The 20,650-nt window shown below is 37.4% G+C and overlaps 1 protein-coding gene across 4 annotated transcripts in view; it reads left to right on the forward strand.

Annotated features, from left to right (window-relative positions):
- Positions 1–20,650, forward strand: part of nAChRalpha4 (nicotinic acetylcholine receptor alpha4) — a 747,771-nt gene that overhangs the window by 436,723 nt on the left and 290,398 nt on the right. For 3 of the 4 annotated variants that reach the window (XM_083136915.1, XM_083136916.1, XM_083136918.1), the window contains exon 4: positions 6,689–6,869. In XM_083136915.1, coding sequence (XP_082993041.1) covers positions 6,689–6,869 — 181 coding nt within the window. Of the gene's footprint in view, positions 1–6,688; positions 6,870–10,809; positions 10,991–20,650 lie in introns of all 4 variants that reach the window. The other variant, XM_083136917.1, reaches the window with a different exon arrangement.

The raw sequence follows: 20,650 nt of genomic DNA on the forward strand, positions 1-20,650 counted from the left end.
AAGAAAGAGCAGATTTCAAATGTGTATTTCTCACGAACTATAAAAGACAGAAACACGTGCCATAGATCAATGGATAGAGGAAGGTTAAACATTTTATTGTTGAAAGTTTTAATGTATGCACTCAACATGTGTTGCCCGAAAAACATAAAAATATTACTCCATTTCTTGCCACACACGAATTAACTGGTCCCTAGTTACTAAATTGATAGCTACAAAAATTCGATGTGTATTGAATGAAACTAATAGGCAGGATTATAAAACTTTGAACCTTCCTCTATCCATTGATGTATGGCACGTGTTTCTATATCTTATAGTTCGTGAGAAATAAACATTTGAAATATGCTGTTTCTTTTTGAATAACCCTGTATATTCGGCATGACTCTGTGTCGACCACAATACATCACACTGAATGAAAAAATGTAGTATGTCGCAGTGGTACATTGCTACAACGGAAACATGCGTTGAAAGTAGCCTGAGACGTTTCTGGGAAAAATAATAACAATATATAAGATCGTCAGTGTTGCCAGCTTACAATTTCCCGAATGTCGCGTCTGGAGTCTGCCCTATGAACGCTGGATGGACCAGATTTGGATGGCAGCACGACAATGGACCGCTGTTATGTTACTAGGTGTACTGGCGACATTTGATGTGTCAGAGATCAGTGCCAGGCGTGTCCGGCTTGTGTTATTCAATCAATGTCCATATAAAAAAAACATTGATTGAATCACACAGTCGGAAGTCGTGCACACCTAGTACTGCCCTATGACACGACCAATGTAGCCAGTACACCTAGTATTTTAAATCAAAACATATTTTTAATGAATATGCCATCAATAACCCCATAAATCGTCTCTAATCATGCATAAAAATTCATCCTTCTTGTTTTCAATACGATAATACCCACAGAGACCATCGATACACATCGAAAATTATTACATAACTGTCTCGTATCCATTACTCCTTTTTTCCTCATACAAAAACGTTTTTCACCTTAGTAGCTTTTTCTCCACACTGGACGTTCATGCAAGGCATGATTTTCTTGTTTAATGCTTAAAAATATCCTTATAGTCAAAGGAAATGCCCAGTGCAAGGTTCATATTTCCGTCACTTTTTGTACCAAAGTTACGTACGGTCAAAATCTCGGTTACGTTACTTTACGGACAACCTGTATTTATATATATTTATTTTTTAATTGAGATGAGATCGAGATTTGCTCTTCAAGACCGAGGCTAGGAAAATACTGGAGTTTGCATATGGAGGCGAGACACGACACGAACCAGACTTCCTTATTCTTTAGATTGTACGAGAAAATCTCATCTCGTATCTCTCATACATGAGCTTGCAAGGGCCCATTTCCCTTCTGGGAGAATGTGTTCATTGCGTGTGTGTATAAGCCAAGAAATCCCTACGTGCTACGTGTTCATACTTCTCTATTGCCTGGACGTCAGGAAGGTCCTCCTGGCTTCCAAAGCTCTGCAAAGACAGGGATGCTGGATTCCCGACGCCCGCTGCTTAAAGGGGAGCGCACACTCACCCAGGTCACTGCTTCGTAGAGCAGTAAAGGGGGAAACAATAACGATGCGCGATTACGGAGATTAGGCGCGCGAAATTCCTAAGGAAACTTGATAACTCTTTGATGGCGCATCTCCAGTGGAGGGTGGGAGACGTGTTAACTGCAATATTATTATTACGGCCCTCCAAAGTGCATTCAAACAGGGGCAATTACAACTCTCGGCGCGGCAAGTAACCCAACGAAGGCGGAAATAGATCATCAAATCCACGTTGAGCGAAAGGCATTATAGACGTTATCAATTTCTCGATAGTTTCGTATTCTTGCTATCGATCGCGCGGTCTCGCAAGTCTCGTGGTTTCTAGTTTTCACGACGCTTTCCAATCTCCCCAGGATTTATTGCAACGATGAGAATAAGTTGGCAATTGATTATGTATTGTGGAAACGTACATACCTTTCCTAGGATTCGAAACTAGGACCATTCGCTTCGTAGCAGCGCCACCATATACACTCTGTCACAATCTCCCATAAGAATCATATCCAATGTTTTCATGTGTGTAATATATGATATTACGTCCCACGCAGCGGCCGTGCGGTCTAAGGCTTCATGCTTTGGGTTCCGGCTACAGGATGCGCGCAGTATCGAGTCTCCTGGGGGAAGAGTAACAACTTTTCTCCTGAGATTTCGGCCGGTGTATGGGGCCGGTGGCCACCCACCGTCGCGAGGAAATTGGGGAGATACGAAGGGGTAGCTTAACTTGGTCACGGAAAACTACAACAACGACTGGAGGTTCGTCGTACTGACCACACATCACCCCGTAACTGGTTGAATGATCTCCCACCTGGGGAGGTGGTAATGAGTCGGTAGGTTGACCCTGGCCATAACAGGCTGTTGCGCTACGGGTTAATGGCTGAAATTCAAATTGACATGACGGAGTGTACTCTGAGGGAAAATATTCAGCAAACAGATTCGCATGTGTTAAATGAACCGTGTGACAAGCCTTCTTACAGTGCGAAAATTTTCATTTAGCCACTTACACAATTTTCGTGATTTCTGCCAAGCCTTCGGAAAAGATAAAAAGCACGATAATCATACCTTGAATTACTTCGACAAAGACCAAACGCACAATGCTTTCCCGGCATGTTTTCAACGCAGATCTGTGTGTCCGAAATATGGCGCAATGAATTGTGGGGGAAGTTTTTTACTGAATGCAATTGCAATAAGCTCTTAAGATCTCTACCTGCAATTTTCTGGCATCTTAGAAGACGGGGGGGGGGGGAGGTAGCACAGCAAGCTAAGACACCAGGTATCTCTGTTCGATTTCCAGCCTGAGCATAGCTGTGAGCGCCCCTTCATCAATTATATTAAATCATCACTCATCCTAAACCTTTGCGATTAGCCAAAACTAGCAGAAAAGCGAAGTACAGTAAACAAAATCAATCAATAATGGTAATAATAGCTTCTTTACAAAGTACGAGTATTCTCTTAGTGTCCATTTGCTTTCATTTGACGGATATTTCACAAATAGAAGAAAAATTAAAGTTTAGTTCCCTGTTGAAATTTTAATCTCTGTAATCTTTCTATAACGCACTTGACTTTCTACTTTGCTTCGTTTTCTGCCACTTTTAGCAAAGACATAATAGGATGACTGATGATAAACGGAACACTCAGGAAGTAATACCTATATGCATAAAACCCAACAATATACTCTGTCCCGGGCATTTCTGGAGCCAGCGAATGAAAGCAAGTCCCTGCGCTAGTACTGACTCGAAAGGGCTAGACCAATGAACAAGTACGGCGAACGGGATTGCGTGGAGAGGGAAAGTTACTTCTGTTGCAGCGGGTACTGTTTTGCTACGCCCCATTACTTTCTCCCCTTCTCTACCATTATGCCCGACCTTTTTACACAGACTACAGGAATAGAGTGTATACATTGTCCCATCCATCTTTGGAGCAAGGTCGCGCATAGCGTCAGAAAAGGGGAGGATATCGAGTGACCAGAGCGAAGCAGTACACGCTGCTGCGAAGGCTGGTGACTGCAGTCGCTTCCCCCCCCCCCCACTCAATCCCGATCCCTCTCACGTGTTCATTGGTGGAGCCGTCTCGCGTCTACTTGCGCAGAGACTTGTTTTCGTTTCCCTGCTACAGAGATAGTTGGGACAGGATATAGCTCAGTTATTTGTTTCTTTATGAGTACAAAGTAGTCTTCAAGTTCTGTTTATTAGAAACAATAGAGCTATTTATATTTACTCTACAGCGCAATATATACATAGATATACACACATACCCACACACACATATACATACACACACATACATCCCTTCCAATTTAAAATTCTGAATTTGAATTCAAGATGGCGGACTTCAAGATGACGACTAGAGACCAGAAATGCTCTGTCCACTGGGCCCCTTGACCACATTTACATCCGTGACGTCAGAGCTGCCGTAAACCTTCGCGTTTCAGAACTATTCGCTGTGCAACTTTTAGATGCCCCACCCGTATATATATATATATAGGGGAAGGGTACATGTATAAACGTGGATACGAGACACCTACATGTATGTGTGTTTGATAGGAAATAATTCAACCATGTAGTTAATTAGAAATTTAAGGGACATCAAACAAAATATCTCCAGAAATGAACACCCATTTTCTCCATGCATAGATAGAGGCTAATTAGGACGTAACCTACGGTTTACTACTAAATCCGAATCAGTGGTGCAAATGACACGTCGAAAAACTAATTTGGAATCACTCGATCGGCAGGCAATAACTTGTTCCACTAGCTTGTTTGCAGAGTTGAAAATTATTGCAACAAGCGTGGTGAAAAGCTAACTGGGATCTAGGCAGATGGAGAAATATCTTTAAAGTATAGGGTGTCCGAGAAATGTAGTACCCCTAGATTATCTCACATATTACCCCTAAATATCTATAGCATTAATTAAATATAACATGTGTATCTATTTACATTATAAAAGAATTGCGAACTCCACATTGCGCTACAGTACATCGTTTGCCCCGTGCGTTGTCGTTCGTGCACCCCCACACACGTCACTAGCCGTTATTCAGCACTGTAACTACGTCCTCTCACACCAGCCACGGCGCAACAACTCAGCCTCCTCCAACGTTACGCTTCATGTTTTTGTGTGCAATGACGTGTTAGCGGTAAAGTGAATGTTTCGCATGAATGTGAAGCCACATAAAGGACGGAACGACCGTGTTGCAATATGCATATCTTAAACACCGGAACGAAAACAATCTCTAGGTAAGAATGTTTGCCATAGCCTGTGAAAAAGGAGATGCGTTTGCCACTAGCACCGTCAAATGGTTTGACGGGAAGTTTGGAAGCCATAGACGGAAGCTCAAGATACTCATAGAGTGACTTACGAAACTCCATGAAATTACTTTGTAGGAAGGGTATATTTTTTTCACATTTTGTGTTTATATTGTAACATGTTGAAACAGAAACAAAATTTAGATGTTAATCCAACTTTGCTAGAGCAATCGAAGAAACAATTTACGAAATAGTAAGGGACACTATTGTTTAGTAAGCTTAAACCGTCAAGTAAATGAAATGTAAGGACAAGAAAACACTGGCTATTTATTTTCTTCCGGAAAAGGTAAAATTTTGCATTTTAAAAAACCTTTACCCACCGTATATTTATAATGGACTTATAGGATCATTCAAGATAATCGGTAAGTGTAAATTCAGCAAAGATGATAATATTTCCTTTGTTTTTAATAAGCTGCCAATGGAGCATAGGAGCATCATTTCCTTGGTCCCTTCTATTCACTCTAGTTTAGTTGGCTACTTTGATTGTACCATGACGAAACAGATTTTCCCTCCATGAGATCAATCCCTCGAGAACCTGTAGTGGGTCAGGTACAGTGTAAACAAAAGTAGCCAGGGACGTGTGAATGTCCGCCGAAGAAGAATCATTTTTCTTAAATTAGGCAACTGAAATACCACGCGATGAATTCTTACATGGCAACTGGCGTTTACATAACCCTGAGCCTCATCATAATAATAATAAAAACCCTTTCATCTGTAGTTCACGGATCGACTGATATTGTCGAGCGATTATTTCGACTAATGTAAGTCGACCAACTAATATTCAACTAATATTAATCGAGTGACTAATTCCTCTAATATTACTATAGCGACTAATTCGACCAGTGTGGATACAAATCATGATTTTTATTTTAAAAAATAATTTTTGTGTTTTTTATATAAATCGGATTTTTTATTTAAATCAATTCTTTGATTTTTTTTTAAAAAAAACTCAATATTACTGGTTTGGTTTATAGCACTATACACGTAAATGTATGTTCGTTTTACAGAATTGCTTTTTCTGGTAAACGGCCCTGTAAAATATTTGAATTGTATTAATATGATTCAAGTAAATAAAAAAATATATGTAAATATACTTTTTTCTGTTTCTAAAACTGTAATATGTTTATTTACAGTTTTATGATAATGACACTATTTAAGGTTTAACATGATTAGTATTTTGTATATTATTCTGCACAAAATGTTTGCTATTTTTGCCTGTAAAATTATTGAATTTTAAATGAAGAGAAATTTAAGTGTGTTTACGGTTTACATATTACATTTCGTTTCTTATGAGCTTCACACTATCAGTGTATATATATATATATATATATATATATATATATATATATATTGTTTACTTTCTTTTCCTTTCTTAGAACCTAACGAGATTAATGTACTTTCACCAAAAGTGATTCTAATATCTACAAACTCCTTATGTACATTATTCTATAAATTATTTATTTGAAGTATGTTTATTTAAATCAATCGACCTTGAATTCTACTAATACAATAGAGTGACTAATACGACTAATTCGACTAATATTAATCGAACGACAAATTCGGTTAATCACTTGTTTTATTCATGATTTTGATAATAGACTAACAATAACCGACTATTGCACATGACAGGTATTAATTGCTAGCTGAGTTAATTGAATGTTCGATAACTTTGGTACAAATATTTCTAATACAGTTTCTCTTTCAGAAAGTAATCAATATAACTTAAATTCTCTTTCTTGCAGACAAGCCTTTTTTTTTTATTTTAAAGTTGGTTACATAATAATGATGCACTATTACTACTGCTATAAGGAAATTGGTTGCCTGTTTGGTTTTGTATTACAGCGCGGACGGTAACTTCGAGGTGACGTTAGCCACGAAAGCAACGATCTATTACGACGGGCTGGTGGAGTGGAAGCCCCCCGCCATCTATAAATCGTCTTGTGAGATTGACGTTGAGTATTTCCCGTTTGACGAACAGACCTGCGTTTTGAAATTTGGTAGTTGGACGTACGATGGGTTCATGGTAAGTGCTAGAAAAGTAAGATTTCTTTCCTGTTCCATGACTGAATAAAACTGGTGAAGACTTGTATTGTGTCAATCGTAACCGGCCTATATTCACATATCTTATACAACATTCTCAAAAATAAATCTTTTTTAATATAGTGTTTTCAAAAATTGGAAACTTCATTTATGTTCTTAACAGCTGCGACCGGTGGCTCTGAAGTTAGGTAAAGGCGTAGTAGGGATAAATTTAAAACATCCTTCTTATCTTCGTCGTTACAACCAATAAGGTTTCTAACAAAACACACACTTAATCGTAAATAGGATTTTTTTTCTCAAAACTGCACGAATGGAAACGACACTGGTAACAATACGCAGTCAGTTCAACTCCTCGAAGACAGGTACAGTAGGTTGCTTTGTCTGCCCGTAGCTCTGCACTTGCGTAATGGCACAGCGCGCAGCCCTAGCAGTGACGTCACGGTTGTCATGGCAACCTACATAACAAAGCTACATTTGTGTTCATGGATATCGCTTACCCAGCTAGATGGATTGGTACGATACAACCGGTCGTAGAGGGCGCGCGCTGCGTAACAGACTACAATGCATAAATGTTTCTTTTAATACTTTTTTACGTGGCACGGAAAATTTAATGAAAATATTTTGTACATTGATAAGTACTCAAGTGCCTTACTCACTTACTTCACCTCAATAGTCGCGACAGGTTCTTAAAAATACTACGCAAAAAACTGCAATGCTGCTATTAAAACGAAATCAGTAGGTTATGCTTTACTATTAATTTAGATAATTTTTGATTTATCACACCCTTGGTTGTGTATGGTCCTGTGTTTTTTTCCTTTCCGATATCCCAGACGCAGCTCAGGTTTTATCTGCTTGCAGGGATTTATCCTATTCTCCTGGATAGGTATTGCAATTTTTACTCTTCCACACTTTTCATGTCTCTCGAGTGATTGATTGAATTGTTTTAAGTCTACTATTGCACAGATAGGTTAGTAGGGACTGGACCTACAGTTTAAAGTGGGATCAGAATCATTCTACCAGGTTTCAAACCCGAGATCTCTTGATTACAAGGCTACGACGTTACAACCACGATATCGAGAGGGACACGATAGACCTTCGATGTTAATATGCCCGGTATATCAAAGTAAGGTTGACATGATAATAGGGAGTCAGTTTACGTAACTATAGTGGAACCACGAGCAAAACAACCTGCGCAGACCAGCGACTCCTGTGCACCGTACCCCTGCGAGTAGGGGTGGGGGAGAGTGGACCATGCTTCCTTATGGCCCGAGGTGGAGGGAAGAAGGGAAAGCTACGCGGGGTCTTTTCCTACCAAGGTTTTTTTCCTTGTGATCGATCTATATCATATATATATATTTGCCTATTCAGGAGTAGAAGTTGGATCTATTAATTACCTGTTCGCGTTCCCAACCATGCAGACAACCTGGGTTGCCTACATTTAATGGAGATCGAATCCATCCACGTGATTTAACATTAACCCTGACAATATAAGTCTTTAGTTACATATGGGGTAGGGAACTTTTTTTAAGCAATATATACTGACTTTTGCATGTGCATGTCTTTAGAATTTGAAATACGTAGGAACCGAGCCTCACACATTGAGATATCGTCAAGACTTAATCCTGTGAGGTTTGGGGAGCTATCATGCTCTCTCTCTTTTCTATCCCCAGTTGATGGGTTTTAAGTCATTGCAACTGCTTAGAAGAATCAGGAGTGAGTAACACTTAAGATTTAAGTTTAAGATTTGTTTTAAGTCCATTTTAATTCACATATAGGCTAATTGGGACTGGACCTACAGTTTAAACTGGAACCAGAACCGCCACGTTCCTCCACTAGGTATCGAACCTTGGATCACTTGATTTCAAAGCGGGTACGTTACCACAACGCAATCGAGGAGGCCTTATGCCACGTTTGTGTTTACTCACTCAACTTAATATTCGTGTTTACCGCCAATAACTTTCTCGAAGACAAAATGGTTCAATTCTTCATCAATAGGAATATTTATTCTAAAGGGTCACACTGCGAAATAGCGTGAAAAAAACCTATAGTAACCCAGAGAGTGATGACGGAATTAGTTTCATTTATTACCACGCTTTGAAACTAAATGAGTGAAAATATAATCACCGCCAACGATATGTAGCTGTCTTTTGTTCTCCTCAGTTGTTGCACTGTGGATCAGCAAATGAGTTTGCTACTTTGTTATCCATGGACAAAATCTGCCTTTAGCCTTTTCTAGATTGTGTACTAACTTTCTCGACTTGTCAACCAGGAAAACATTAAGCACCCGTACATTTTTTTTTTATATATAGAAAGTCAGGCTCTTGTATTTGCAAGTATGTGGATTGAGGGATGCAGCAACGAAAGGTGCTCCCTGACTTCAAACGGCTTCAGAGAACGTTTCCTTTTCTGTTCCAATTCAACCTTTACTACTTCTCTCATTTACATCTACTGTGGTTTTCATTGATAAACTTACCCTAGTTTTATCTCTCGATATTTGCGAACATTATTTATTGATCATTTCATGTCTACTTTATGCACAGAAAGGCTAATCAAGACCGGACATACTGTTTAAAGTGGAATTCGAACTAATGTATGCCTCCACCGGCTATCGAACCAGGGACCTTTTGATTACAAGGTTACGATGTTATTAGTACACCATCGGGAAGGCGTACCAATGAATGAAAAGAGCAGCAAGAAAACGGACAAGTCCGTGAATGATTTTGTATTCAAGAATAATATAAAACTTCAAGAATTAGTGTGTGGAAATTGCAGCGAAAAATGCAAGCTGGAATAGGTCTCCTGTATATCGTGCTGTTGCAATGGCACGGTATGCTGGAGACAGGGGTTCGAGTCCAAGTCGAGCATGTATCACTGAAAATTCTAGATGGTACATCTCCTGTGAGTACCAAATAGTAAGGGAATTGAAATGTTTAGCGTTATACTAGTGTATATGTACACATACACAATGTAAGCTAGATATAGCCGCTCGCCGTGGCGGAGTGGTTCGTGTAAAGCGCTACGAAGCCATTGGTCCCTTTTTTCGAATACTCGTCAAGCATGTGGATGTCCCATCACCATTTTATCAATTCACCATTAGTTCTCGACGTTGGGACTAACCCAATAAGTAGTGAAGCTACATAAATACGAAAAATAGAAACATGAAGCTAAATTTTATTACGCCTATGTCGGAAGGGAAGGAAAGAATACATATACGGATCCATACCTACGTCAACATCAAATTATCTAATGATTATGATTGTAGTGATTATAAGTTGTGCTCAAAGAGTAATGGGTGGTATTCAACTTGACGTCATCACGCAATGTACCTTGGGAAGATACAGCATTAAGCGTGGCAAACAGATTCGCACGTGTTAAGGAAAACATATGAGAAGCCTTGTTACAGAGAGAAATTCGCGACATTTTATACTTACGCATTCCTCACATAATCAAGATAATCATACCTTGAATCACTTTGGCAAAGATCATACCCAAAATGCTTACCCGATATGTTTCCAAAGCAATACCTGATCTATTTGCCCGAAACATGGCGGCGGAGCGTGATTTTGCGCAATGAATTGTGGGGGAAGTTGTTCGCTGAATATCGTCCATTGGGTGGGAAACGAAGATGAAGTGCAGTGTCGATAAGAGAGCCCACAAAATGTATTTAAATATTTTTAGAAGTCTACTGTATATATCTCAAGTCCTCTGAAATCTAATTCTAGTTTTTCTCTTTTTTTAAAGAAAGTTCTGATGCAGTTAATGAGCAATTTCTCTATCCCCGAATTGGCTTCCGTTAGTGGGAGCGCCTTACTGAACATACGATTGACACAACCAGTTATCTTCACCAGTTCTCTTCGTCAGGCACTTTAAAATGGAAAACAATTCTCTTTTACTTCTTATGATGATGTTCCTCGTTTTTGCAGTGCGGACGGAAATTATGAAGTGACTTTGATGACGAAAGCCACTGTATACTACAATGGCATGGTACTATGGCAACCACCTGCTGTATATAAGTCGTCCTGTGCGATAGATGTTGAATATTTTCCTTATGACGTCCAAACCTGTGTTTTGAAGCTAGGAAGTTGGACATATGATGGTTTCAAGGTGACAAAACGAATGAAGTCATGTTTGTTCTTAATCGGAGTGGAACGTGATTGTCGTCCTGTTAGATAGAAATCTCCCTTCACGGGAAAGGTATAAAATTAATTCTCTCTGAAAACGCATTCCGCATCTATCCTTTCCATATGTTTCGAATTTAGTTTTGTCGGTGCGACTTCAACACAAAGTTATGAATTTAATTATAACCAATTAAAAATAATGTGTTATGAATTAAACATGACAAAGCATCGCAAAGTCGAACCCTTTCGGAGTTTCTGAAATTTGTTACTGAAAGCGAGGTCACAATTTAGCACAGTTCGTTTAACAAATACCGAGGATAGATCACACACGCACAATATGGCATAACAATATTCCAGTATATTCAGTATCTAACCTATGTTCTGTAAGTATCTACTTGTTCCATAATGCAAGCATATGTAAAGATTGAAATATAACCTCACTGAAGTACAAACTGAAAACTGTCACGAAGGAAAAGCACACAAAAAAGTAGAGAAGTCTTGAACAGCCATGTACAAAGAAACTGTTGGAATATCAAGGTTAGAAAGGTTGGTGCCGCTTGATATTTCCTACATTTTGCACCAGCCATTTTAATGCACGAATCAAAAACTGTCTGTTGTCATTTCCATGGCCTCCTCTACAGAGAGGTGGTTAGTGCTTTCGCCTTCAAAACAGGAAGTCTTCAACGCATTTCGTTCTCTGGATTTATCATGTACGTTTCATTTGATGTACAGAGCAAAAATCTATCTATCAAATCTATCATAAACTTCAATTATCCATCTCTATAATGAATACATTGTTACGTATGCCAGACTGTACACATTTCTCTCTTTTTCTATTTCCTGAATGCCTTTGTTGGCAGATACATTATTTTCACAACAGTATCTCAGTGAGCTTCGATTCTTTTCAAGAAAATTTCTTACTTGGTTGTATAATCTGACGATTTCTTGAATAATAGTTTAAAAACGAAGGCGAGTGAATCATTACCTATTTTATTTTGAATATAGTTTAGTGGAACCATTGCTAAATTAAGAATATTTTGCATTAGCAATGTATATATTTACAGATAGTACACTCTTCAGTAATACTTTACTAAAGACATGAATATATATCCAAAGAAGTGGCTTCATTTTCAATAACAAATTTTGCAACAACAAGTGGTACTGAAAATGTAACACCAAAAGTCAATTTGCAAGTCTCTTAAAGAATAAAGAATTACAGTTAAGACATTGTAAGCCTTATTTCCACAGTGTCGCAGTTTATATCTTAAGGACAAGTTGGAAGCTATTGTCTAGGTAGCACACAGACTACGTTCCCCCTTCGACTTATGTGTGCAGCGGAGGGCTGACAGAATAGCTAACTAGGAAATAAACTGTGGTTCTCAACACAATTATTCTTAGCCATTTTTTTTACTTTCCATTCTTTATTCGGTACAAGTGGGTTGTATAAATTTTGTTTTGATGTTACATTCTCAGTACCGGCTACCATAAAGTTAATATAATTAATAAACACCATTACAGAACATTTACACGGTTTGAAAAGTAATAGTGCTCCAATTTTGTAATGTAGGTCTCCTGATACGAATAGTAATATTTTTTCTTATAACATATACCTAGAAATTTCTCGCCAGTATAACTAAATACTATGAATGCAGGTATCCAGGCAAAAGAACTATATACAATTTTCAGTATTCTTGTATTTTCTGAAAAGCAGTGCTTTCTTACCTGTAAAATGTACGCACCAAACTCAACGTTACAATGGGGGAAATTATTAATATTGTGTTCCAAACTCGATAAAGAGACATTAAACATTAAAATTTTATTTGTAGTTGAAATAAGCACAAAGTAATTTTAAAGTGTAATAAATATTTTCTCTCTATCACTGATCTTATCAAGATGACAAAGTTTCAATTGTACAACAGCAAATTCTATGATAATAGAAAGAAAGTGGATATACCGTACACGTTGCAAAATCTAATATACACTTCATTAATTTATATATTAATATAAATATATTTCATATATTTTTCTTATCTCAAGCTTGACTTGAAACATTAATCTTTGCATGCTTAACTGCTGTTTGTAATTTAAGTTTCTTTCGTTTTATTCAAGACTAGATGAATGTATTTAGTTGGCGATGGTGTTGCTATTGTTGCTACTTTCTGCTTTTAGATGTTTTCCTTGTACAGACTTCAGGTGACCCCAAAAGCTTTTTAAATAATAATTTAGAACTAGATATAAGCCTAGATAACAGATTTAGCGTCAAGAAACGTCAATTCTGTATCTGTGTTTAGCAAGAAATGGATTTTTGATAACATTAATTACCAAGTATTAAACATATGAGGATGTTAATGCGATTTAACATTGAAAATTGTTGCAAACTTCGACTATATGTACTGTTATTGGATGTGTAGAAATTCAGGAATTTTGAAATATATACGTTGTGTATTGCAAATAAACGTTACAGTGATAAGAGGGAGATTATAGCAGAAAATTTTTAAATATTATATTTAGTTTTCATTGTTGAAAGCACACCTTTATGCAACTACCTACAATGCGATTTGTCCTCACTACATACTACCAGTTTCTTCGTCTCGGTTCCCCACAACTATATATATATATATATATATATATATATATATTAGGGCTGAGCCGATACCACTTTGAACCGATACCGATGCCGATACTCTCACCGATACCCACCGATACCGATGCCGATACCGATACTTGTATAATCCAAAATTTAAAATAACAAAGGTTATATTATATATATATATATATATATATATATATATATATATATATATATATATATATCAAATATGAGATAAATATTAAGAGAAGCTAAGAACGAAGCGATCGTGTCATCGTCCCCTCCCCCCTCCAATGCTTGAAAATGAGATCATGCATCTTCAACCTTCTCTAAAACTAAGGGACCACTCATCCCAAACTAGCATTAAATCATCCGTGAACACAAGAATAATTGGCGATTTACCAGTCCCGGACAAGACGTCTAAACTAACAGTAAAACTGTAATGTGAAACCAATCTCGTCAGTTTTCTTGTACTTTATCAAAGATAATAATAAATAGTAAACGAAAAGTAAGGGGAGAATGAAAGCCTACCAGTCTCTTGTTTCTATATAAGGCGATTGACTTCAGTACAGTGATATTCCGAAGTGACTTTGCTCTCGATATACTTTCGGCAAATGATTTCTAAGAAGAATTAAATGCATAGTTCTATCGCTTGGCGTGGGAGGAAATCCAAACCCATCACTACACTTTCCAGAAACTAACTGCCGTCACCTGTCGATCCTTGTGCGGAAACACGCCAGCTGAAACCCAGTGAATTTCCAGGAAAATGCTATGTACTATGTCTGAGACACGTCCACCACTTTCATGGGCGAAGACCTTTTTTTACTGTGGGAGGTCACTAATGAGAGGGATGTCCGCAAACACCAAAGAAAGTGGAAGGATTACCAGCAGGTGTATCGTTGGCTCTGGGGACCTCATTGGGGTTGTTGTTACACGAGACCGCATCTGTACGAACAAAGCCTGGTAGACTTCGAAGGGAACTAAACAGAAGCAGCGAACTCCTATGAGGATAATTTCACGTTACGCTTGATTTGCAAGATACTTGACCGCGAATCTTATCTGCGTACAGATCTTTGTGTCACGCACTTGCTGTTCCCTGAAACTTGAGTACAGGTCCATTTAACAAATGCACAACTATTTTTCATTTTTTTTCAAAACCAAAAGTAAGTTGGAAAAGGTTAACGAAACTTTGAAATGTAAAAAGACAATTGGTTTTGGCCGCGCCTCTAGCGACTCAAAAACAATGGTATCGGCTAGTATCGGTGCAAACCGATACTTACCGATACCGATACATCGGTATCGGTATCGGCTCAGCCTTAATATATATATATTTTTTAAATATATACTAGTATTCTCATAATTTTGTTTCGTACTAGCTGTGCATATACAAATAGATTGATGATACTTATTTAGAGAACAAGATTTGTGCAAAATAGGAATATTTTGTCTGTCTTCAAATGGATATTTTTATACGTTGGTTAACCGCTGTTAATGCTGGTAACATATTTCTAATACAGTCATTTACTAAAAAAGCTTTAACACATACATCTTTCAATATTAATTCAGTATTTTATTAATTTTAATACAATTTTAAATTATTTATTTTACGATAGCGAATACATATTATACAGGATTAGAGAATTGAAAGTTAAAAACTTATCGTCTTACTTCCAATTAGTGCATAAGAAATGTTTTACTACATTGTAACCACTGCAGTATTTCGACTTTTCAAGGGCAGGGAAATATCATATATCTACTATGTCTCTTAGATTCTACAACAATAGAATACATATCCATTATTTAATACCTTGGTCATTCTCTTAAATAATGTTTTGTATACCCATTATGCAACACCTAGTAAAAATTAAGTTATTATTACTATATACATGCTTTAGTATGCATATTACTTGCGAAAATGTAAAATTTGTTACGTCATATTTGTTTTCTTCATACATCGATAAATGGCTGGTGAGAATGTATCATTACGTTCTCATATTTTTATGTACAATATTTTAAAACCCTGGGTTGAAAATTACTTTCACCACTTTACAAATTCAATACTGCCACATTTATACTACAGTCGTTGGTAATTTCTCCTTCCTCCACGGGTATGAAAATCTTGTAATTATGCCATTCCACCATTTATTTGCCTGTGGAATATATATATCCTTCGGTGCTTTTCACTAGTTTTTGCGATAATTTTATTATATACATTTAAATCTGCCTCCATGTACAATATATGTGTTCAAACCGTTCGGAGAAGGTGTTAAACTTAATTCATGTCTTGTGTACTCGTTATTCCACACCTACGTAAAACTAATTCATTATCACTATTCTCTAGTATGCACATTATATGCGATAATGTACAGGGTGGCCCGTAAATCCCTACCCATTCAGATATCTTATGTATCTAGTATCCTAACAAATGGATAGGTCGTGGTTCTGAAATATCCCCGGCGCCTATGAAATGGTCCGTAAGAAGTCCGGACTTGACAACGTGTGATAACTCTCTTTGGGGATACATAAAGAACATTGTGTCAACAACGTCATAATTCCAATGATGAGTTGAGGGTATCTGTTACAGTGGCATTTGTAACAATAACCGCTCCTATGTTGCGAAAAATGTCTTTCAGAGTATGGCGTGAGAATGAAGGACAGCAGACAGATACACTGGACACTTAAAATATGTGAATGGGTAGGGACGTACGGGCCACCCTGTAGAATTTATTACGGTATATTTTCTTCATAAATCGATAATTCGCTGATCAGAATATATCATTATGTTCTCATATTTAATGATGTGCATAACATACTGTGGCTTGATTTCGTTATTGTACCGCTATGACGTGTCCCATGTAGGGGCTGGAAGCAGGCCGCTTGCCGGCGAAATCTAAAATCACCTCATTTCAAGCGCATTGTGCGTATTGTAGCTTTCCAAGACGAAGTTTCTGTCAAGTTTATATTCGGTAAGAACACTGCGGAACACTTCAGTAGAGTTAACTCTGATCAACTGTTCAACTGTATGATCAACAATTGATGTAAGCCATCTGATCGTGAAACCTCTCTGTCGGCCTGTTTCTCCTGAATGTCAGTTTCATAATGGCGGATGTGACCTGTCGAAGATGGATTTATGTTCGTTTCTGTGTACATTTCTAAAATGTTTAGTGGTAAACCGATAAATGATGAGTGTTAATACGTGATATTAGTGTTTTCATAATGCCACAATATAAGCACAATTTAGAACAAATAACATTTCTGTGCGATTATTATGTGAAGACCAACTCATGCAAAAGAACCAATGAGTGCAAATGAGAATTTTCTGAAAAGATGTAAAAATGTGGCAGAAGAGGACATTTCCAACATCTGTGGCAGAAGTCTGCGATTAATTTATTCGTAACTGAAATATTTTAAATAAATATATGCACTTGAGTTGAGGGGTTACGTGCCTCCAATTTCGCTGGCAAGTGGTGTGATTCGATCTGCTACACGGGCCGCGTTCGAGTGAAACAATAACCAGATTAAGGCATTGTATAAGTTGTACATAAACATAATTCTAAGTTCATGACGTAGGATTTTTCAATTAACATGTTATTTGTAGCCGTGATACAAGTAATATTTACTAATTTAGTAACTGCAACGATAATTCAGTTTTCCGTTCCTGAGGCTGTAACTGAAATACAGTCTGGCAATCAATGAAAACTAAATGAACGGTTAAGTTCCTTAAAAATTTAGCATATTTTCTCCTTCAAAGGAAAGGATTTTAAATAGTGGAATGTGTCTAACGGCTCAATAGATCAGATGTCTAGATGTTTAAGACAAAAGTTGGAATTATTCCGACTAATTTCCGATATTTTTCTTCGGACCTGTTACTCCATGCAAAGCTCCTATTGGACGGTGGAATATCGATTAGTAGGGCTAATTGATTAAAATATACATAGGCGAGGCTAACGTGACAATTATGACGACTCAAATGAATCAAACCAAGTTTTGAAATAGGATTATATTTCTCAAATGTTTCCTATTTCATAAACTTGTGACGGAATTCATCATGCAGACGAGTTTTTATTGTTGAATAACTATTAGATAAGTAGCAGAAGCAATATTTTTCTCCAGTTTTGAAATTAGCTATCGTGCGGAAACGTAAGAGTATGTTTTCAAGATTTTTCAAGATTTTGAAACAACAATATTTAATTTCCTTTTTAGCTGCCATCTATGAACAAATAAAATAAGCTTGAGACCTTGAGAAGTAAATTTACTGTGAATCAAGAGTGGTAATGGTAAAGCGGACGTGTAAACCTTCCACGTCCTGGAGACAGGACGACAGGGATAGATGGTGAACTGAGATTTTGGTTTGTGGGACAGTTCTGCCATGGTAGGAGTGTTTTGTATCACACATACCATTCGGATGTTTTGTGCACTCAAATACATTTTAACATCGGCTCTGAGTAAAACTGTACATTTATGAGTTTAAAAACTGAGTCACTCAAATTTTGTAAGCGCTGCAGGAACGACGTTGGGGTAAGGGGGCCAGCCGCCCACCCCAATTTTTTGGCCAATCGAACAAATTCAATAAGAAAAAAAGAAAAGATAAGCCTTAGAGAAAAATGCTCAGTAAATACATTCTTGATATTACATTTTTTGTGTGGATATTTTAGACATTCTAGAAAATTACACCGTAGTAAGCTTCATAGCTCCTTAATCCTATATTAATATATGAGCTTAGTTAGGAAAGTCGCATTGAAAGGATTGGGGTCCCATTTAATTTCACCATATACTTAGATAACTTTTCAAATGAAATGACATGAGAGTGAGTGAGAACAGGTGCTATTTTCGATTAGATACAGGTACAAAGTACTAGGGGCTAAAGACATTTCCAGTGTAATCGCACATTTATGGATTTTTTTTAAAAAGTTTAAAATCCGTGTTTCTCACACGTGCAAAACTCCCATACTATCTCCCGACCCCTTCAGTTATCGATCCTCAACATCTGTCAGCTCTCATGAATTAGCCTTTCTTTCAACTTCCATAATTATATTCTTGGGAAGCGAAAGAGATCATCAAAGCACTCGGAAGACGAGAATGGTGATAATCCAATTAAAATTAATTTTAAAATGCAATATCAACCAATAGCCTGTATAGATAATATCCAGGGCTCAAGTTCTTTAAAATAGGGAAACGTAGGGAATATGACTAAATAATTTACAACCAAGCAAAACGAAAAGAAGAAGAATTGCGTTACCTCTTGTTGCTGTATAATTGATTGATTGATTTGGTGTTTTAAGTCCAATTTATACACACTAAGGCAAATCGGGACTGGACCCACAGTTTAAAGTGGAATCCGAACAAATATGTGCCTCCACCGGTATAGAACCCGGGACATCTTGATTACAAGGCAACGACGCTATTGCTGTATAACATCAAATTTTTCCGACCTCTTTACTATAGTTTCTGCACTGGAATAACGGATGAGACATTCTTTTATTCCATCACAACTATCGTCTAAAATTAAGAATAACAATAAAGAAAATGTATTATTATTATTGCTATTGTTAGATGGTGCGGAATTGAAATGTGCCATGCGATATAACTTTGGCCTGTGACACGGCTTGGGTAATATACCGCTAGATTTTCAGTCCTAAACAGATTTCATGATTTCCCGGTAACAGAAAAGCCAGTCATGACTAAATAGGTATAGCCAACTGTTATTTTCTCTCTAAAACTAATACACTGTTATTTTCATTCTAATCCTTAACAATCAGTTACAAATAGTAATTTCTGGATTTTGATTCTTGCTGTTGAATTATTGAGTTGTTAATGAGTAGTGATGTTATTCAGACTGCTACTTATGAAATTGGTTATATGATTTTGTGATTGACTTTTAGAATTATGAAGGGAGAGGGGTGCAACGAATGATTGTGCGTAAAACCCAGGGTGTGTCCATTGGGCAAATGCTTTAAGACACCCGTAGATGGATAAAATAAATTCACTACAGGAGAAATGTATCAAAGGATTTTTTTTTCATCTTCTACTCCAGTGTTTGCAGTGCATATGCATTGGTAGTGCAGATTAAACACAGCCATTCCAAAGAAAGCAAAATTAAGTATTGAACCGTCCAATGATGGATTAGAACTTTTGTAAATCTTTAGTCTGTTGCTGGAATATGTGGAGCAAGACCGCGCATAACTATAGAGAAGTGAAGAAAACGAGTGGGCGGAGCAAACAAAACAGCGTGGTTAATGCAATCACTTCCCGCCCCTCGCGTTCATTAGTCGATCCCTCCTCTCGAGTCCCTACTCGCGCAGAGACATGTTTTCGTTCGCTTGCGCACGAGATTTCTGGGACATATTGTAACTTGCTTTCATTTTGGGTTGAAACCATCAACGTAATTTTTCTCCGAGTTTGTTGAAATGTACTGTAACATAGATTTAGAATGTGCCAAATAATAAGTTTAATAAATAACAATAAGTTTACCTGGTGTTCAAAGGATATTATGTGTTGCTATTATTGAAACTCTTTGCATGGAAACTTGTACATATCCACTCTCAGTTGATGGAAGCAAAGTAGGTGGTGTTTTGAGTGATATTTCAAGAGTTTAAAGGGTGCTAAGAAAGCTGATGAACTAGCACACTGAATAGGAAAAGATTTGAAGGGATTAATAACAGACCCACCACTACAAGCCCGATTGGGCTATGAGACTAAAGTGGAAAGGTCTACAGAGTGAAGTGGTAAGTGTCTGAAACACTAGCTGTGCCGAAGATCAGGAGAAGTGGAGCAGACTCTAAAGAGGGTAGAGACCCTGCCTCAAAATGCAAAGGTTTTTTCCTCAAGTGAAAGGTGTATCGCAGTGACCACAAAGACTGGAGGGATCTTTCCACATAAAGACACACTTCCAAACTAAAGAAAATCAGAGAAATCTGGAAGATGGATAGTAGCCTGAGCAAGAAGATACGCGCAGCTGGAAATGTGGTTATGGAAAAATTTGATGAACATTTGTGTGAAGTGGAAACCTCAACCGAAGCGTTCTTTCTGGGAAATACAGATTGTAGTGAATATAAT

This window comes from Lepisma saccharinum, chromosome 15 (genome assembly GCF_977018435.1).
Source record: "Lepisma saccharinum chromosome 15, izLepSacc3.1, whole genome shotgun sequence".
Classification (NCBI taxonomy): Eukaryota; Metazoa; Arthropoda; class Insecta; order Zygentoma; family Lepismatidae; genus Lepisma; species Lepisma saccharinum.